This window comes from Lepisosteus platostomus, chromosome 12 (assembly GCF_059453375.1).
Source record: "Lepisosteus platostomus isolate fLepPlt1 chromosome 12, fLepPlt1.hap1, whole genome shotgun sequence".
Classification (NCBI taxonomy): domain Eukaryota; kingdom Metazoa; phylum Chordata; class Actinopteri; order Semionotiformes; family Lepisosteidae; genus Lepisosteus; species Lepisosteus platostomus.
In genome coordinates, this window is record NC_142622.1 from 1,130,841 (window position 1) to 1,152,714 (window position 21,874).

A 21,874-nucleotide genomic window follows, 5' to 3' on the forward strand; every position below is an offset into this window, starting at 1 on the left:
ACAATGTCGCTTCAAGGTGCGTGACGAACTTCACAGAAAAAAAAACTTTATTGGGAACAAGGTAGGCGATGTAAGAAATGTACAGTACAGAGCGGAGAAGAGGAAAATGAAAATTGACATGAGCACGTCCTGGATGTGTAAATCGTCTAGGCACCGACGCCAATGCCCTACATCCTAAGCGTCAGGAGCCCAGTGGAGCCTCTCCTGCCCTTTTCTGTTCGAGCCTGAGGGAAACACCGTCCTGATGTTGCCTGGGTCGCTATGAAGAGCGCTTTGCCATGAGAGCAGGAAGCGTAATGCACCTGGATATCTGCACTGTACTCTATACAACTGTTTAATTATGGAGTTAGACTGAATCCAAGACCAGAGCTACTGTAGCAGTAGCCTCCCTGGTCCATCAGAAACCAACTTGGCATTGTATCTTGTCATGTTTTTGTGGCACAGGTATTTAGAGATCACCTAAAGCTTGTCTGTGCACTGTTTCACAGGAGCATTAAGCCAAAGTCTCCTAAGCAGAACCGCTAATGTTTTGGTGGCGTGTTCCCATCATCTCCGTGTTCCTTGCTTTTTCATTGCGGTGAGGATTCACTGAGCAGCAGTCAAGGCAGGGAGTAGGGGACAGAGCTTCTGTCCTGCAGTCCCAAGCCAGGCAGTCCTCTGTGGCTAGCGCAGGGCCCCACCAGCCCAGGAGGGGGCACCTTTGATCGACTGGTCGTCATCTGCAAGAGGTGAGAGCTCACCTGTAGCAGGACAGCTTCTGAGGTACTGGACAAGACAGGGTTAAGGGAATGCATCTGAAAACAGCACCTGGTAAACTGATTAGTCCAAAGTTTAGCAGCAATATCGTCAAGTGTTTTTTTTGGTTTCTGCCCTCAAACAAAAGCCTTAAGGGCGCTGTGCCCATGGATGTCCCAGCGTTAGAAATGGAGGCAGCTGAGCAGCAGCACCTGGCACGGCTCTGGAGGAATATGGTCGACAGACTGATGCACAAGCCCTCTGGAATGGGAGTTGAAAGCAAGAGAAGAACAGCATCTCCAATTCAATATTCACCACGTTCCCGAGATCAAATACCAAAAGCAAGAACACAGACATATTGCTGACTGCTGGGGCTGACACAGCTGTCAGAAACTCTCCTATCTGGGTGTTGAGTGTGGTTTTGATTAAACTTTCAAATGTGAGGCATACCTCTGATCTCTGTGTTCGGGCGTATGAGACAGCAAAGCTTATTACGGCAACGGAAACAGTTGGTTTGTGGTGGACTGTCTCACCATTTCATCCGAAGTCAAACCCCTTCATTTAAAGCCAGTATTGATCCTGTAGTACTCTTGTCTATGAAAAATAGATGTTTATTTAAAAATAAAACAATCATAAACAGGTGGTCGCACCAGGTTCTAGGTGGTCTTTCTCTGCCTATTTCTCCAAACATTTGCTTCAGATCTGCAAAATTGTGGTCTTCTTCTCAATTAGACCATCAGTAAGGGGCTTTGTGGGAAGGAGCTCAGATATCTGAGTTAATCCCAGCCTGCCCTGCTCACAAGAGCCAGGCACCGAGCTGAGAGTTCTCTGTTCATTTATTGCCAATAGTTGTAGCCTGGTGTCTGGTACAGATATTGTCCTATAAAGCCAACAGAGCTACCAGAATCACTCTTCAGATTTAAGGCTAAAACGCCTGCCAGGAACAGGCCTTCAGGTAAAGGTTAGATTTAGAATTTCCCGGAAGTCCTGGTCATGCAGCTGTGAAAAACCTTCGCTAAACTGATTTCCCCAGCAGAACAGCCAAGTCAACCCACAGAACAGGCATGAGCTTCAGGGTGTGTTGCTCAGCGAGTTAATGAACAGGCCCCCCTGTGCTCTGGAGAGGTCTTATCAGAAAATCACTTAAACCACACAATTTACACCAACGAGGACATGTCATTGAGATGGCAAACTGAATCAGGCATTCAATTCGTAATCTTGCCAGTGTTTCATTGCTTTTCATGCTATTCCAGTGTGTGTCTTATTGTGGTCTGTTTTCTAGATTACTGCAGTCTTCTGTGACCACTCTGCAATATTTACAAGGTGCAAGATGTAGCTCATAATCACTTACCTTTTTATTAAGTTCACATATTCAGGCAACATCTTCTTATTCACACTTCAATGGAGTATCTGCTAACACAGAGCAAAAAACATCAATACTCAGCTAAATCCAATAGCAGAGATGTTTTCAGTCCCTGACTCAGAAAGTTTGACGTAGAGCTGTTAATTTCAAAGGTTATGAAAACATTTACTTCTTTAGTCTTCATACTTCTGCTGTTATTCAGACTACCTTAAGCAGCTGAAGAGTCATCAAGCAAGTTATAAATTACTTCTACTTTGCTGGTGTTTACGTTGTTATAGACTTTAAAATTAAAGATTTTGAAACATTATTTAGAACGTTTATTATGAATTATGTATTAATTCATCATTAGGGGTCAGGTCCTGACAGTAACTGAATGCTCTCTGAATACAGGTTATTCTAAATGCATCTGGGAGCCCTTTTCCAATGTGTTGTTGATTAAACTTTTCAAAATGCTTCTTCAGGGATGTGAAGTAGGCTTAGTAGGTGCAGTTAGTTTTTATCTGGAAGAGACCCTGTCCGAACCTGGAAGAGTTTCTTCACAGTGGAAACAGACCTGCCTGCTCGTTCTGCCAAGCAGATGACTGTGTGGATAGCTGTTTTATCACAGCTCTTAAAATATCTCCCCCTTGGAAGAAGCTGCCTTTTATTTGTTATACAGCATAGCTTGATAAGAAAGAAAGAAAATGAGGGCTCACAGTATACCTGCCGAAGGCTTTATCAGTGCTTTTAAAATAGAGATATACCCTGATGGTGAATTAACCAAGGCTGTTAAGGTGATTAGATACATACAAAGAAAACCTGGTTTCACTTTTTTGTTGCTGTTATTTCTAAGATCTGTTCTTTCAGAAATATTGAAACATCACAAGCTGGGCTTTGAGAGTCCTGGCTGGGGTGATTAACCACAGTGCTTTGTTATCTGAAGAGGTTTGTGTCCTTCAGGGTGCAACAGGAGTTAATTAACTATAACTCTGTCATAGTGACGTCACTCGCGCTGGTCTGCCTGACTCCAAGGATGGGTGCTTTGGTGTCAGGGGTCTGATATCTGTTCTCGCAGATCAGAGGTGCTCCTGAGACAGCATGGGGTGGAGCTCCAGCTGTGCACGCTAGAGAAATGAACTGGGAAAAAATGACCGATGAAGACCTGGGTCAGGAGGACATGCTCTCAGTCAGAGTGACTATACAGCCGCATGCCCATGCACACAGAGAGGAGAAAGGGGTGACGGGGACGTGTTTGTTACATTTACCTGGAATCTAGAAAGAAAAAGCAGTCCTTCAGGATCTGGAATGGTTTGGTGGGAGCGCACACTGCAGTTGCAGCAAGGTGAAGTGACTGACAAGCGGAGGGAAGATCAGAGCAGCTGGGAGAAGAGACAGCTGGTCACACAGGCTCGTGAACTGGAGATCAAGCTAGAGAGTGAGCCGAAGCAGAGAGAGGTCGTGTCGGCCGTGAAGAAGACACCAAGGAGCCGAAGTGCCGCATAGAGACGGCAAACCAAGGACGAGTTGAGGCTTTTAAACAGCTGCACAAGCTCCAGCCCGGGGGATGGGCTGCCAAAGGGACCTGGAAGATGCCTGCAGCCTCCGCCCCATGTGACAGCCCCTTAGGTGTGCTGTAACAGGATCTTTAAAATAGGCAGATCCAGCCAACAGACACATCAAGCATCTAATAGTGTGCTGTTTCCCAGACTGTAACCTTTGATCACATCCTCCACCAGATGGAGATCCTATTACATCCCATGAGATCCTTGATGCCCATAAGATCCCATAAGGATCCCATTACAGCATGCCCAAGGGTGGAGGATACTGGCATCTTCCTACTGTCTTTGGTGGTAAAGAAATTATGGTGCAGGATGCGGGCATATGTTGTGGTCCAAGGGGGTTGTCACAAGTGACAAAACTGAACCAAGTAATTAGACATTGATAAGAGGGCCAGTAAGCAGTGCTCTTTCCTCAAAACCAGAATTGTTCAAACCAATGCCCCAGTATGGTGACTGTGCACTCTGTGGTCCATTGTTCAGTTAAAAACTTAAAGACGGTCCTGACTTCTTTATTAAATATCCCAGAGATGTTTTTTACCAAAGTTTTCTGGCTAAATCCTGCTCTAGGTCTACAAAATGAGGGTTTTATTAAGTTCCCCCATAATTTAATTAATATTTTAAATCATTCATTCAGATGGAAGCTGTACTTCAGTGATGGACAAAATGAGTCCCCTCCTTCATGTAAAGGAATTTGGGTTCCTTTGGGATGAAAAGCATTAAAGAACACAAGCAATTTATATTGCTGCTATAGGAGCTCTGTTGTTTGAGTAATACCCTCCAGTGGGGATGAAAAAACAGGAGGGATTTTTTACCCAAGGGCTGGAGCAAGCTAGTCTGAAACAACTTGATGGACTGAATCTATTCCTCTCGTTTGCATACTGCCTACAAAATGGTGCATTGTCTGACAGCTCACCTTCAGAACCTTTTCTCATTTACATTGCAGAGCCCTAAAGTATGTGTGTTAGTTCAACAAACTCAAGACTTTTCACTTATGATTGATCTTAACTGCCACATTCCAAGTAAGCAGGCCAGACCAGGCCTGTTGGCTGACCTTCCAGTGCGGAGCAGTTGTCCCTGTTCACACTGTGGGCAAACTGCCCACACCATAGTTAATTAATTAGGCCTCACTTTTCCCACAAGGAAAGTATTGTACGTCTCATTGTGATCAATAAAAATCTCCTGGAAGTAAACCGATTTCATGCTGCCTGCTGAAGAAATCAGATGTGTCACATGTCTCCAGACACACCATTATACTGCCTCATCGATTAAGGTATTGGTCTTTCTAATGAGGAGGACTGCATCGCTAAATCAAGCCTACAGGAAGCAGGGAGTCTGTCATACTGCAGGCCTTTCATGACCATCGCGTTTTGTCGGATAAATGCTTTTCTGACATTTAAATGCAGTGCAGCTAAATTTAGATTTTTGTTGGAATAAATACAGACAATGAATGCATGCTTTGATTATTTTTCCTTTTTGACCCAAAGTAAATGTTACTCTCTTATGTCCAACATAAGAAAATAAACCATAGCATCGTACAACATTTAAAACCCAAGCAGCCTTTGCTGAATCTTTGTATATGCGCATAATAAAAACAATTTAAAACATATTATAATACGAATATGTATTTGCTGCAGGCTTTATAGAATTATAAGAAAATCTAGATAATTAATACATAATGAGAACTGAATGACAAAGCCAAAATAGTTTAGAAAAAATCTGTCTCAAAGTCAGTGCGTCATATGTCGAGGACTATGCTTTTGCTTTTGAAAAGTGCAGTTTACAGAAAAAAATCCATCTATTCTTATTCAGAAAGCTGTTTATTCCAAGTCAGGCTCCACAAACTGGCACAGAGACCATCAATCAGATAATAATAATAATAATAATAATAATAATAATAATAATAATAATAATAATAATAAAGCACTTTTCATGATACAACATCTCATGCTGCTTTTAATAAGCTCGATACACAAAAAAGATTGTTTTGAACAGTATATTAGGCAGAATTAAAAGCTGTAGTATACAAGACAGGAAATGCAGGGTTTGACAGTGCAGACTGACTCACGATTGATAAGGCCTGAGAGACTGTTCACAGCCTCAGTGCCTCCCAGTGCCCCCCGGTGCAGGGAGTCCTGCTCTGGGGTCTGAAAGAGGGCCGGAGTCCGAGGAGTGTACTTCATGTGTCGGTGTGTAAACGGTTCACAGCCCACTGACGCAGTCACGGTTCTAGGCAGCAAGTTATGAGATTTTTGTTACATATGTTATTGTAAAGGAGGTACTTGTGGAGCTCATCAATAGGATGATCTAAACATCTAGACCAGAGAAAAGGACATCCATGTTTCCTCAGAGCCATCAGCAGGAATTGTCTCCACATCTCTGCTCTTGAAAGGGATGGAAAATGCTAGCTCTGGTGATCTGTCTTCAGCCGAGAGGAAGCTCCCAGATTTTGGCCTTCCTGAGAACAGCGTCCAAGGACACCCGTCATTCTTTCAATGAAAGTGATCATAGTGTGGTGAAATGCTCTGTCATCCCTGTTTTCATTGCATACCTGTGGCATCGCAGCTGTTACACGCAGAAAAGAAACAAAACGGCACTGCTAAAAAAACAGGATGTATTCATGTTATTTGTTACCGAGTCAGTGAGTCAGGTTCTACCATAGAGAGCCCAGCCAGGATATCCCAGCAGTGGACAAATTTGGGATGGAAGTTCTGAGAGGTCTGTCTGGTGTCCTTGGCTCAGTCTCCTGCTCTGTCTGACTAGGTTGTGTAGAACAGTATATACAGTGCATATAGAAATCTGATTGGGGATATAGTTTTAACAAAACTAAAATTCTTTCTTACAGCCATTGCAATTGCACAGAAAGTAAGACAGTTAAACTGGGAAGAGTGAGTTAAATGTACCCACTGCGTAATGGCTTCATTTGTTTCTATGAAAAGACTCACAGCAAATAACAAATGTATGCAGAGGATTTGAGGACAAATAGAAGCATTTTCATTCTTACTTTTGCAGGGAGCTATAGATAAGCTTATTGATTATCCATAATTTAAAACTTATGCCAGAACAGTTTTTAGTTTTGTGTCATCTGATACTACCTTGGACAGTTTTAGCCTTGTTTTCATGTGCAGAAATTATGCTATTAGATCATAGTCATGCACAGTGTGCAAATGTCTTCATGAATATCATGTGTGTGTTAATACTAAACTGTAAGATACTGTCTCCAGGCCTTGGAGATCAATTGAATTTAAGCGCATCTCACATCTTCCCACAAAACCTTCATCTGAGGTTTTCCAGAAAGGTGCATTGAAAATTCATCAGCTCTCATTGGATAGCCTGTTACCAACTTCTTGTAAAAACAGCTCTTTAAATGATTTGCTGCCTACAATCTCAATCATGCTTTCACATTTTTAGAAATGATGGTTTCTCTTTAGGTTGCTTCTTTGTAGGTTCTCCAGTATTGGAATAATATTAGGAGCTTCTTAGTGTCATTCACAACATTGCCTCTTCTGTGCCTTTTGACATTTCACTACTTAAGGCTTTTCGCTGTTGCGAAACACAGTTGTTATTTTTTGTTTTTGTTGATATTAACCAGAGGCATTGAAACAATGTGCTGAAACAGCTAACCGCTCATTCTCACGCTCATCTGTGCATTCTGCCTCTCCCTGCGGCCTGCTGTTGCCAGCTTGTCTGTTTCCATTTCAAAGGCTGGGTCACAGCGTTTGATGGTGACCCGTGGCTGTGGAGAAAGCGAGTGACCCCTGTGCTGACCCCCTGTGCTGACCCCCTGCCTGCAGAGGCCAGGGCACAGGAAACAGGAAGAGCCGAGGGAACAGGGGTGTCCAGCAGTGGAAAACTTCATAATGAGAAAGGGCTCTGAAAGGCAGCTTTTTCCACTATCCCTGCAAAACAAAGCACTCCCTGAACAGAACACCTCGCAATTCACAAGATTGTGGACACTGGTTATTGTGTTGAAGCTCTACTACTGTGCGTGTGTAACTATTTATTCTGTTATGGTGCATTTTTAGTTGGGGAAATGGGGTAAAAATATTCTGTCTGCCGCTTTAATGTTAAAGCCGTGCTGCTGAGCTGAGCTTGAACTCCAAGCAGGGACCAGCCCAAACTGCCTGTCTTCTGTGGATCAGAACTGCTGAAGCAGGTGAGAATGTGACTTCTTAACCTTCTCACTGCTCCTGCTGCTAGTCTCTGCTAGTCCTAAAAACTCGACACAAAGCCAGTCTGACCATGATCATGATCTTGTGGACAACTGAACAACTAGACTGTACTTGTAGGACAGTGAACAATCTACAATATTCCTCAGGACGAGAGGGTTGGAGCTACAACAAGTGTTCAGCCATGTTGAGGCTGCAGCTGCAGGAAGTACTGTTAAGGTTAGCATCAGCAATAAGGTTGTGGTTCGGACTCAAGCTAGGGGGGCTGGAGACAGTTGCACACGGCAGATGATCCAAGTAGAAACTGAGAGGAAGTCCATTTAAGTTTTAGCATTGCAGAACGAAACAAGCTAGTCAGCACCCTGGATTCCTTCAAGAAACAGAGGGATGAGATTCTTGGGTCAGTCTGATGCACACAGTTAGAAGGATCAAATGGCTTCCTTTTGTCCACATTCATCTCTTATGTGCTCACACTCTTTAAGATGCAGTAATTACACCACAGGTGTAATGGAAATCGACTCAGGAAATGTTTCCATCTCCTCTGCAAACAATGAACAATGACTAGTTTATCTCCTGTAATACTGTCGTACTGATTGTAAAGTATAAAGCACTAGTAAGGCCTCGTTTATATGGCACACAATTTTAATTGTCTCATTATAGAAAAGGTATTGCTTCACGGCCTCAGCGCCTCCCAATGTCGTATTGTATTCTTTGTTGGTGATGTTTGTCTGTTTTTGCTGTATTGTTGTGTTGGATGCTGCCGTAACACACATTTCTACCAGGGGTTAATTGGATTAAACTGAAACAATTTGTAGCAGACAATATATTGGAAGGCCAAAAGCATTGTGGACCGGGTGGCACGCCCTCTCCTTTGTGAATTTACACTACTACCCGGCATGGGACACCTATGAAACAGGCACAGCAAATATTTCACCCCCCCAGCCATATCACTCTCAAACCATGTAAAGTAACTCTCTTATCTCCAGTAATATGTTGGTGATGTTGATCTGTTATTTGCTGTATTGTTGTGTTGGATCCTGCTGTACAGTATAACAGATTTCCCCCAGGGGATAATAAGGCTGAACAGTGGGAGCTACTGCAGGACTTTGTTTTCACACAAGCAGAGCTCTGATCTTTTCTGCCAGCTATGATTTGCAAAATCCTCCAGGGGCTGAATTCTGCCGTGTCCCCTGCCTACATTATTAGCAAGATGAAAGGCAGCATGTGACAAAGCTTAAAATGCTTTCTGCTAAGGTACTGAAACCACAGAGTGGAGATGCAAATTCTAGCATTCTCCTGCAGCGTTTGAAGTCTGAGCTGGTGCTGACAGCTACTTGTCGCTGTATGGTGTTTGGTTTTCTCAACTATAAATAAAACCTGTTGCTTCGTCTTGAATTGCACAGTCAGTCAGGAGCGAGATCAGCCTGTGTGCGGAGTGAAGACGGCTGAGGTTTAGCTGACAAATCAGAGATGGGATGAATAGTGAATCACAGCCCCACCTCCCCTGCGCTGCTGGGGCGCGACCTCACAGCCCTGTTGACCACAAGCCAGACAAAGGGATTCTGAAGCACCTCGCAGGACAAGAATTTAAAGGTCAGACAGGTGCCAAAGGTCAGTGGTGAGTGTCAGGCATCATCTCTCGGTCCGCTGCTGCTGTGCTCCAGTTCGGGGTAACTCTACACTTCCTGACGTGCCGCCCCCACCTTCATCCGATTCGGCAAGCGGTGCTGACTTCTGCAAAGTGCCACCGAGCTGGCGGGGCTGCGCTGCGCAGAGAGTCTGGAAGAGGCTCTGCTCCTGCCGGGGGGCTGCCTCGCCGGGACCCCGAGAGGGCCAGCAGCTGTGGCTCCCGCTGGGCTTTGACAAATGATCCTGTCAGTCCCTTTAATGACGGCAGATCTCATGGCATTCCTCATCCAGTGAAGAAAAGATTCAGACCCCGGGGCTGGATAACAGGACCAATTCGTGCTGGACGAGTGTGTATCTGTGCCTGGTCAGCTTCAAATATTGCAAGACGAGAGGGCAACAGGCTGTTTGATACAATGTATTATGCAGTCGTTGCAGATGGGCTGTTTTTCTTTTCTGTTCTACTGCAGCCTCTTAAACAGGTCATAAACACTGCCCCTTGTTTTCAGCTAAGAGCAGGCTGCCACCTCTTTATTTAATACATTTGATTGGTACCTCTCCCAGGGGGAGATTGACCGTACATGCCTAGAGTCTGTGTTTTAGGGATCTTGCTTATAAATACTGATCAGAGGTTGCAAGGCAGTGGCGGGCTGGAAATCGTTTACTTTTGGGGGGTTTTGGGTCCAGTGTGGATGTGGGTCTGTAGTGCTGTGTCTCTTGAGCACAGGAAGCTCTGAAGCTCTGTCACAGCTCCTCAGCATGTCAGCAAATGGTCAAACTGTTTAAGTCCAAAGCTAATTACTCGCAGTCTCTTGTGAGTCACATTCCTCCTTCTCCCCTTTCTAGGGTGAACCTTAACACCCACAGAAAATTAAAGTAATGTTGTAAAACACAATTATAAAATCAAACAATGCACAATAATTTTTTAATGGTTATACTTTTTTCTCATATTCACGTAGAGCTCATAAATAAATGCCATGACCTATTATATTGTGCTGCTCACTCAGGCACACACTACCTTTCAAGCCCCTCCAGCGCTCTGTTGTCTTTGCATGAAAAGGTCTGGTTGTGGGTGATCCCAGCAAATATTTAGTGTCAGCTCTTTCATGTGAACCGAAGAATAGAGCTCCCCCTCCCCCACACCGTCCCGACCCCGGAGCCCGGGGCTGAAAGATGGAGGCCGTGCGCCTTCCTCCTGCTAGCAGCCTGATGGCTCAGGCAAGCGTCAGGGTGCCGTGGAGAAGGACCAGAGGTGGGTGGTCCGGTGGTCTGGGCAGCTGCTGGTTCTCACACGCCCTGTCAGCCCGGCTCCTGGAGGAGCCTGTCAGCCGAGCTGGGTGTGACGTGCAGCTGTGTGTGTGAATCTGAGCGCATGGGCTGGCTGGCCAGCGGTGGGGAAATACACCACACGGCTGATCTCTTTCAGTGGCACAAGAAGAGCGAGGCAGGAAGCCACTTGTATCCAGGAATAGGGAGTGGAAAATGGAGAGTGAGATTAAAGGTCACGTCATAGCAAGATGTACAGTGTGTATCCAGGAACAGGGATTTGAGAGTTATGATGGGTTTTGCATTGGACATCAGCCTGAGCTCAAAGCTTAGAGCTCTGCAGACATCACACACAACGTGACACGTTTTCGTATCTTCGAGTCCGAATCCAAAGCAGAGGATCCAGTGGGATTTAATGAGACCAGAAGATAAGGCCCAGCCAAGTTTACAGAAACAGAAAATTTAAAGAAACAAAAGTCAGCATACAGTTTTTTTTTCGAAGAGGCAAAATAAGTCAAAGTAATAGACAAGGCTCCGATTGACAGTGATGTATACGAGTAGCTGGGCTCCAGCTCATCAGGAGACAAGGCCATGTGAGACACCAGGCAGGGCGGGCAGCTCGCTGCACCAGGGACGTGCTGAGGTTAACACACACTGCAGGTGAAGAAACTGCACCAACAAAAATTGGTGCTTGTTCTTTTTATTTTTCAGAGTGGAATGAATCTAGGCTTGCTCACTAGAGAAAAGTGTGATCAGTAAAGGAAAATGAATAACTGGTGTCTGACTACAGGTTTGGAGAAGACTTCACTCACAAAGGCTGGGTTTGGTTTCACTGGCAGTGGAATGTCCCCAGCAGGCAGACATTATTGGGTAGACTTAGGGCATCTCTGCAGAAGTTCTAAAGGAACAAAGTGATCATAAATATCAAAGCAGACAGGTGTTAAATTGCTCCACACCAGCTGGCGTCTTTTTGAATTCTGCAGTTTTGTGTTGTGTTTTAATATCAGCTCCTGAGCTGTTCTTCAGTCGCCACACTGTCAGCCTGCAATCGAGTGAAGTTCTGTGCTCTGACCTACGGGTCTCATTTATCAACCATTCTCAAAAGGCATTTCAAATATTTTATTCTAATTAGCTTTTCTGTAATAGTAATTATTTGCTGATATTTGATTAAGTTGCCATTGTACTTTCCATCCCCAAGAATACAAAGCACTTCATGTGGAGGAAGGGACACACAGCGTCCATTTTGCACCAGCAGCCCCACCTGGGAGACACACAGTGATCATTCTGCACCAGCAGCCCCACCTGGGAGACACACAGTGATCATTCTACACCAGCAGTCCCACCTGGGAGACACACAGGGGCCATTAACTACTCTGCCAATGGAATTAACTTTAGGAACTTTAGGGAGTCCATGATGTTCAACCCTAAAGTCGAATTTATCCAGAACCCCAGGGTTAACAACATTACTTTGAGAAGCAGAGCATGGAATCTTTAATGACCAAGTAGTCAGGACTTTGGTTTAATATCTGAACAGTAGCACCACCTACAGCAGTGTCCCTGGTCTCTAGACTTCTGTATTGGAAATTTTGGGAAGAGTGCTTTACAGTTTAACTTACAGTTAAAAACAGAAACCCGCACGAATAACATGCAGATGACTAATGTGCTCACATTGTTGCTTGTTATGATTAATTAATTAATCTACTGAACTGAGTAGGTCTCTGTGATGTGTTCATCTTGGATGGAATAAGAAACGGTCTGCAGTCGGTCACTATCGAGCGTACAGCACTCACTGCTGGTCACATCTGTCACCAGAGAAATTACATCTGCCATCCGATTCATCTCTCACTTCCCTGGCCCTGACACAGCTATTTCCATCTGCAGAAGCATTTAAAAGAGCTGAAAGTACCGGCATCTCCATATAATATAGCGGTTGAGATGGAAGTAATTATCCTGTTACGGGCCCTTTCATTTCTACTGTGCCGCGATGCTGCTGAGCGGAAAAGACCGGCGGCTCCATGCGGGATTTGTTGTCTTCAGAGCTTCACTCCTCTCGGAAGAGCAGGGAAAACCTTGGGAAAGCTGGAAGAGGGAGTCAGTGGGTGAGCGTGCTCGGACGAGCGGCAGCCAGCTGTGAAAGTTCTGAGTGGAGTCCTCCAGCGGAGAACTGGCTCTGACAGCACGGCTTTGGGCCTTCGGAACAAGACGCAGCAGACAAACAGGATTCGATTGCGCATTTAATCGAGAGCCGACCAGAGATCTCAAGAGCTGGGAGTCGCCCCGTCTGTTTCATCCAGGAAGTGGATGACTGAGCCACTTTTCAAAAAGAAATAAATCAGCTCTTCCTTTCTAATCATGTAATGCTAGCTGTTTTCATAAAAATAATCTGATTTGAATGAGATCTCTGTCTGACTCCAGTAAATGGCGTGTGGTCTCTCTGCTCAGCTCCTAGGATCATGTCCAGTATTCAGAGACAGAATAAATGGGTTGTTTTCTTCAAACTGTAAACTGATAAACTAAAAATATACAGACTGATGTGTGACACATGCACATAACAATTTGAGTACTTCTTGTGCTGATGCAAAAACCCAGAGGTCTCCTCTATTCTCTTTCCATACACCACATCAAACAACTGCACGACGTCACTGACTCAAGACTTTCACAGGACTGCTGGATTCTGACTCTCGGATGGAGAATTGGGAGTGAGAGCCTGATGTTTTCTTTAGATGTGGTTATAGCAATGAAGTCAGATTGATACCTCTGACATTTCTGCAGTGAAATCTGTGAGGACGTGGTCTGTTTGCCTTCACACTAAGATTCTGAGATGCTTTCCCTTATTAAGGCTGTTGGAGACAGGCCCATCAGTAGTGAATTATTGATTAAAAACCCTTCTTTCTGCTACTGCTTTCTTTTTAAGACAGCCCAGGAGCACAAGCTACCAAAGTTGCTGTAATGATATACATTACTCACTAATAACAACGTGTGCAAAAGTGTTTTGACAACAGGACTAAACAAATTGAACAATCAGCGTCCATTATACCTGCTAGACGCCTTTGATGACAGATTTACATAAGAGACAATATTGTCGCAATAAAAATTGAAATCTATGTCACTGTTGTGTAACTTTTCTCTGGTTGAAATGCTCATTTTTGAGATTGCGTTTGCAGATTCGAGAGCTTTGTCAGTCTCCACATGGTCACTTTCAGTTGCATGAAAGAAGTGGACAATCGCACTGAATGTAAAGGTTTTGCATATCAAAGCCTAAAGAAGATGTGAAAGAAAGGCCCTGGCCCTTTAAGAAGAGACTGGCTGTTTTGAATGCTTTATGTGACACCATCAGACCTACTGTATAGCCATCTGGCCCAGAGCATGGAAGCCTGTCGAGCCTTGATTCCCTGAGTCTAAAGGACAAGATAAGCAGCAGACCTGATGGGCACAATTGGAAAAATAACCTGTTTTCATTAGGGATAACCTAAAAGACATTTAAAGCATGACTGAGTATTGGAAGCAAAAGCATGTGGAGCATTTTCAGTGCCTCCCATTAATTATACAGAACAGGACAATTCTGGCTCCAGTACATATGCAGTATATGGAACGAAACCAGTGTCTGTGTTTCTCATGTTAGAGGAACATCTGTCCTGACAGCCATGCTTGCACACTGGCGCCGCTCTGCTGGTGGGCAACGTCATTTGTACACAGGACAGGGGTGAGGAGGGCATGCCCTGCCAAAGACTGAATCAACGTTTTGACTTTTTATTAAAGAACAAAGAAGGCCAGTGTGTTTCTTTAGAGTGAATTCTTTATTTACACAAGAAACACCATGCCCTGACATCCAGTTCTGCATGCCTCAGGAACACACGGAGCACGTCAGGTGCATTCCCTGCCGCAGAAAGGCACTACATAAGAAACAAACGAGCAAGGGTCTGTAGGAAACAGGAAAGCTGTCAGAAATGTCATTTAACAACAGCTATTCGCTATGTGTAATATTTCTCCCTCAGCCCACTGCAAATGCTAATTTAAAATGCTGCAGAAATAATTTCCTTTTTCCACTACAATTTGCAAAAGATTTTGGCTTGGAAGCCAGCCTGTTATACAGAAAGGTACCCAGAGTTTCCTTCAAGAAAGACAACTGTGCGACTGCATTCAGAGAAAAGTAAAAGTAACAGATCTCACACTGAGTGAATTTGTATCTGATGATAGCTTGTTGTTATTTTATACCGAAAATAAAATACAGAGATCTTATTTGTTAAAAGAAACCAAACACACAGCTCAGGATTGCTGTCTTGAGGATGTGAGTTTAATAACAATTGTATTTTTTTTAGAAAATGAATGACTCTGATATTTCCCATTTGTAAGGATTTGGTTATGATGTCTCAAATTAAGAATGTAAAGATGACAGTTTGTTTTTCGAGATCTGGAGTTTGCGGAAACTGTCAGAGTAGGACATTATTTAATTAATTTCAACAGGTGAGATAAGTGCTTAGCAGAGGTCTTAAGACATCGAAACCATCTTTCTGCAGAATATTTTTTCCACGTTCAGTCATACCGTGTTCAGGAATATACTGTACAGTGACATGGAAAGCTGGGGAAAATAAGCTTTTCTGAGCTTTCCTTCCTGGAACTGGCAATTATTGATAATGTTTTCATCCAGTTTTGCTTGCAGATATTTAAAAAAAACAAGAAACTAACAATTACAATCAGAACTTCTTTTTGCCAAGTAATTTTTCAAATTACAATCAAACAATTTAAATAAAATCTTTCAGTTACTTACAGCAAAACATACAAAATTAAACCCATTAACATGCTAATTTAGACTAAAAAGGAAACCTTTTAGACATACACAGGTTCAACACATTAAAACCCCAGTCATGCAACCAAGAATACTTTACTTAAACTTTTCATTATATTTCTTAAAACTGATCAAATAAAACACTTTGACTATTTGCTGATATGTACAAAATTTAATAAAACCAAAGAGAATTTTCTGCTCACCTGTATTCCAAGATAATTAGCTAGGAATTAACAGCGCTGGTACTGTACATGTAAGAGTTTCTTATGTGTGTCTCCAGGGTTCAGAAATATTCAGACTTCTGAAAATGTTTCTTTCATGTTACTCTAAACCAAGAATAGATTAACACTATCTACTGTTTGAATTTAACAAGTAAACTAACTGTAGCAGGAGGACCAAGTGGTTGATATTTTAGGAAATGCAGTAGCTGCTTCCACATGTACAGTAATTATTTATTATGTCCCTGGGAATCCACTGAACAGCTCTTTGCTCATACCAGTAAATGGACACTCCCTTGAGAATTTTGTGCAGAATTGCTTGTTTCCCATAAAATCAATTATGTTACAGAGGAACAAGGAAAGGTTTTTTCCATGCTGAAAAGAGAAGAAAGGAAACACAATGGCTGTGGAGCCTTCTTCAGGTGTGAACACATCCACAGCCAAATAATTGTGTTTCTTTTCTTCTCTTCTCAGTGTGGAATTAACCTTTATGTGTTCCTTTGCAGCCTACGCCTGCTGACGCAGCTCCCTACGGTACTTGAACTAATTACGTTACAGTACCATTATGTTATACAGCAAGAGCAGCATGTTGCTGTTTGGGCTTTAAAATTAATTTTCCTTTCGATATTTAACTAGTTCCACACTTGACAAGTGGTATGTAAAAAACTCTGATAGAATAAATTGCTGTTAAAAAGTGCACAATTAAAACTTTTATATCACAGTGAAAGTTATAACTCAGCATTCCACATTATTAAATCGTGCTCAGAAGATGACACTTGTAGAGGTTGGCCTGAAATCCAATCTTCCATCCCACCGTCAGTAACTCTTACTGATGACTTTACCCTCAGTGCCCTGTAGTGAAAGCACAAAGAGACTCGGCTTTGTCTTCAACACGTCAGCATCGCAGCTCAGTGCGAAAGGAACAACGGAATATGCTGACTCGTGAAGCATGCTGTCTGTGTGCTGAATGCACACATTGCAGAACAAGGCTGAAAACTTGCAATGATTTCAGCATAATTGTTAGAATTAAGAACCACAGCCTGATTGCGTGAGCTTCAGTGAAACCCAGATCCACCAGTTCAGGGCTGACAAGCTTGTAGCCTTTGCAGAATGTGGATAGAAACCGCTCCTTCTTTATTTCATGGAAGATTTCACTGTGACAGTGAAAGAAGCTGGTTGAGTATGGCTACTTCAGGGGCTCCCCAGCCTGAGCAGACTCTGAGGGCTCAGTGGTGCTGAGACTCTGCTCACAGGAGGAGCAACGCTCTTCCCACTTCAAGCGGTTTGCAGCGATGCCATCCAGCATGGGCTGAAGCTGCCCGTTCACCTTCACCAGAGCCTGGAAGACACAGCAGGGGCCAGAGCGTCAGACCGCAGCCCTCTGACTGGTCAGCCCGCCGCCTGAACACACGGCACGCAGAAACAAGCGTTCAGAAGCCACGGGGCTCTCGCTGTCCTCCTGGTGACTTCAGAAATCCAGAACGACAGCTCAGAGCTTGCCTTCTTTTGCACAATGTCACTCGAGTGAGTAAATGCCTACTGTATGTAATGGCTGGCTGAAATATTAAATGAAAGAGAAATGACTGATGTTTTAAATGAGTTTTGCACACAGGTGTTTTTTTTTTCCAAGGACAAAATCAACAACACGCCTCAGGCTGAGGAAAGACATAGTTACTTTATTAGTTATTTTGTATTGTCCGGCAGGTGCTACGGACAGGGTTAGAACCCACTGATGGGAAAACTATATCAGACATAACGAAAAGGGTGACATAACTGAAATATGTAATTATAGACCACAATCTCTGATGTCTTTACACCTTACATGTAAATTTATGTAAAAATTTATGGAAAAAATTATCTAAATAATGGAATAAGTATCCTTGGGAATATCCAACATGGATTTAGAAAAGACAGGTCTTTCATGACAAACCTCTTAAGAGTTCTTTGAACAAACAGCAATAGTAACAGATACACACAAAGCATGTGATATGTTGTATTGACAGTTAGAACACCTTTTAGAAGTTCTTCATAAAAGATTAAATCTCCAGTTTGCTTACCAGTGATGAGAAGGGTTTATCTCACAGTGAGATAATTACTGAAGTACCAGTGGGACCTGCATGAGCACCACTGATCTGCCTGTTTAATGTCAACGAATAACACTGATCGAGCAGCAGAATGCACCTCCTACATCAGAAAGGGAAAAACCACACTACAGGACCGGTCAGAAACCCATCATTCAGACAAGTGCAGAGCGTGAAATGCAGGTAGAAAAAACAGATACTTTTTCTCAGGATTAAAAACTGAGCTAGAGATCAGTAATCTGCAGCACTGTGAACAGGAAGCAGTAATCTACACACTCTGAGAAGGGATCATGAATCTACACACTCTGAGAAGGGATTGTGAATCTACAGGCTCTGTGGAAGGATCATAAATCTACACAGTGAGCAGGGATCAGGAATGTACTGCACTGTGAAGAGGGATCATGAATCTACACACTGTGAGCAGGGATCAGGAATGTACTGCACTGTACCTCATAGAGGGGCTTACAGATGCCATCAATCCACTCCAGCTGCAGGGCAGGCAGCTCATCCTTCCTGTTACGGTCGAAGATCGCCTATAGGAGACATCAGTTAACTGTTCTTACTGTTTGTAGATGTTGCTGGCCCTGTCACTGATACACACAATGTTGAATACAGTATCTCTTTCTAAACCCACAGTTACTTCATGGAAATATGGTGAAAAATCTTTTCAGTCACCTATACTATACTAAGTGTAATGTTCACTTTCACCTTTGTTTTCTCAAAAAATATATCTGCTAGCTAACTTTCCGAACACAGCCTCCTGTTTCAAGAGAAGTTTTAATGAGAAAGGAACTAGGATTAAAAAAGTGATTAACTTTCTGTTTATTTTTCAACATTGTTTTATTGCCTTTAGTGACGAGCGTGTTAAGCATCCACATAAAAGCGAAATAAAAATGGATTTAGAGCTGAAAGGATCATTGCTGACATTTGCCACCGCAGTGGAAGCCTACTGCAGTCTTTCTGATGTTCCTGTGTAGAAGAAACGTCTCACCACATTATAAGCAAATTTACAAGCCCTTGGGAAGTGAAAGCACAGTGAAGGCATGTTACTTAAATCCTGTACTAAACATGGAAAACAAGCATAAATTATATCTTGATTAAAAACTGAAATGCAAAACAGCTGCCCTGTTTGACTGCTTTCATGTACATAAATAAAGTTGAAGGCACGAAACTTTAAAATTTGAGACACTCATTAATTAGGTCAGTTTGGCCTCATCCTAGGAGAATTTTCAGATGTCTCCCGGGTTACTAAGAAAATAAAGGGGCTGAGTTTGCTGTTTTAATTGGAAGGCACTGACAGTCAGATTTAGAGCTGTAAGTCAGTCCATATTAGCTGTAACTTTTAAGGCGCCAGGCTTATCTGCTGAGGGATACATCTGAGAAAAAGCGTGCTATTCGGCCACACAAACAATAAATCCCGAGCTCTCTGTGCTGGAAATGGCAGGCTGGAGCTTAGAGCTTGATCTGAGCAGCTCAGAAACTCTAGGGCAAGCCAGTCGACAACAGCACGTGGGAAAGGAAATATTTGTCAGGGCAAATCTGCAGAAAGGACTCTGGAGCCGAGCTGAATGTTTTGGCCGCTCATGACTTTCCAGTCTGGAATTACACCACATCCCTGCGAGCTCCGAGCAAGGTCAGGTGACGGGAGCGAGGGCAGGAGAGTCACAACACGATGAAGAGTGATGCTAGGTCACACAATAACAGGATGTGTGCTGTATGTGTAGCATATGGAGCCGATTAGAAAGGATTTGCATGACTTTGCATGTTAAACAGAACAGGAGTCTCCAAGGACGTGTACTTTACGACTGACCAGATCAGCTGAGATTAAAGACACGACGGGGCTTCTTGTCTCCACATTCTTGCTTGTTTTTGGCACAGGTGCTGGCCGGAGCCCAGAGGGACAGACGAGTGCGGGAGGTGTCTTGTTCACTCTCCAGCAGTGGGCAGATGCAGTGTGCTTTGCTGAAGTGTGACGAGGCCCTGTGTTATGAGCCATAACCACAAGCAGCTCGATTCGCTGGCCAGCAGACTCTGGGCCCAGCTGCCCTGGGCCTGGGCCGACCCGCGGGACAGCTGCCTCGGCTTGCGGGTCACGAGAAGACTCAGCCCCTCCCGCCTGCACGAACGTCAGGTATTCAGAACCCTCAGGGGGCCTGGCACCAGCACCACCAAGTATTGCTGTAGTCGACACAAACCTTGTAATGGATGTGATTTCTAAAAGGCCTTGGCACACAAAGGGGATTTCAGGTTGTGATGAGGATTGGTGAGGATCTTTCCAGACCTTGTGAGTTTTGGTTTCAGGATCAGAAACTTTCCCCTTGTAGAGCAAGTGTGCACTGAAGTTACACTCATACAAAGTGTACTTTTCTGTCTATCTGTCTTAATAGGATTATTAATAAAAATTCCTGGTATTTGTATCCAGGGAGATGTCAAAGCAGTTTTCATAGAGGAGGGGACCTCAGTTTAGCAGCTCAGCCGAAAGATGGCACCCCTTTCAGCAGACTGTTCCTGTCATTATACCGAGGCATTGGGATGGAAGATTTAAGACTAAACATGGTATAAAACTGGGATTAAGGGTATGAAATTGTCCTCTGAAAGAAAATCAACTCTATTCATTTACACAGATTTTGGAAAGACATTCCAAATGCATTGTTGATATACCAGTAAATTATTATTTCCAACAAGTGGGCTTACTTACAGATGGTGTAAGCTTCAGCTCTGATCTCTCTCTGTCCCCTTGTTCAAAAAACTCACTGGTCACCAGCTCTGCGACCTGAAACAGCACAGGGAAGGAAGTGGGACCCACCAGCGCTTCCAGATGTGTGTTTTAATACGGAGTGTTCTGTTCTCTCTGCTCGCGGTTTCTCTGCTGCTCCAGTGTGGGCTGTTATCTCCTCAATATAGTGACCTGCTAGGCTCTAAAGTCTAGAGCACCAGAGGGGACCCAGGGTTCTGAGACTGCAACTCTAAACTCAGTATAATCTGATGTACAGTATGAACTGATAGGCCTCTCCAGAGCCACTTCCTTCTGTAGAGGCTCACGGGAGGCCAGTGCCTAACGGGAGAGACACTGGGCTCAAGGAAGGACCACAGCTTGGATGGGACACCAGTCCACTGAGGGGAACGTGCACATGCACACACACACATACACACGCACACATATTCACACGTGCACACATATTCACACACGCACACACATATTCACACGCACACATGCGCTCACAAGGACCGGCACATGCACAAACAGACAATAATCAGAGACACCGATTTCCCCAGCCTGCAAATCTTTGGAAGGTGGAACGAGACTGGTGCACTTGGAAAAACCTCAACAGACACAGGGGCACGTGCAGTCTCCACACAGAAGGTGCTCCAGCCTGGAATCGGCTGTGTCGCTGCGATGCCCTTTCACGTGAAATTATTCAAGTGGATTTCAAGTGTTGTGCCTGGGATCAGGAAAGATAGCTTTGTAACTCACCTGTTTAGAGATTTCCCATGGACGTGTCACAGCTCCTAAATCGCATGCAGTCATGAGCAGAGATCTGAGGACAGTAGAGGTTAATATTAGTCCCAGTCTTCTAGCAAGGTAAGGAGTAGTCTACTGATGAACATTATATTCACCTCAGGAATTCTCTGTGCTCCTCATTCGTCCAGTTGAAGTCCCCCGACAGCACATACTCAAAGAACTTGCTTCTTTTCCTAAATCATGCAGTGGAAAAGTGTAAGGCATTCAATATCTTCACAGGTTTGAACAAGTTGGCGCAAAGGACTGGTTCACCCAATGGCACAGAGAACAGAGATGTGCTCTAGACCAGCAGAAGGCAGACTGGCAGACGGTGCTCTCTGTGATGACACACTGCGGTACAGAGGTGAGCTCTAGTAGAGTAGAGCCTTACAGCCTGTTCTGATTCTCCATGCGAGGAACTGTTTCTATCACAGAGCTAGAAAGTGAACGATGAAATGTTCAAAGGTTTCATGTAAAACAGATGGAATGAACAGAGAAGTTGCTTCATTAGAGCAGAAGAACAGTTATAAATGAGAGGAGGCCATTCGGCCCATCTAGTCTGTTTGGTATCTAAAAGCTGATTGATCTGAGGA

At 43.8% G+C, this 21,874-nt stretch overlaps 1 protein-coding gene and 1 long non-coding RNA gene across 2 annotated transcripts in view; one reads left to right on the forward strand and one right to left on the reverse strand.

Annotated features, from left to right (window-relative positions):
• The first annotated feature begins 7,570 nt into the window (after nt 1-7,570).
• On the forward strand, nt 7,571-21,824 carry LOC148650803 (uncharacterized). The gene is made up of 3 exons (XR_015925560.1): nt 7,571-7,789; nt 19,658-19,910; nt 21,522-21,824. It is a non-coding gene; the product is annotated as an uncharacterized LOC148650803 (long non-coding RNA).
• Nucleotides 14,469-21,874, reverse strand: part of pde11al (phosphodiesterase 11a, like) — a 34,226-nt gene continuing 26,820 nt past the window's right edge. The window contains exons 16-20 of the mRNA XM_088600342.1: nt 21,398-21,475; nt 21,255-21,318; nt 20,478-20,552; nt 18,229-18,312; nt 14,469-17,037 (exon numbers count right to left, since the gene is read on the reverse strand). Coding sequence (XP_088456468.1) covers nt 16,885-17,037; nt 18,229-18,312; nt 20,478-20,552; nt 21,255-21,318; nt 21,398-21,475 — 454 coding nt within the window. The 3' untranslated portion in view covers nt 14,469-16,884. The remainder of the gene's footprint in view (nt 17,038-18,228; nt 18,313-20,477; nt 20,553-21,254; nt 21,319-21,397; nt 21,476-21,874) is intronic.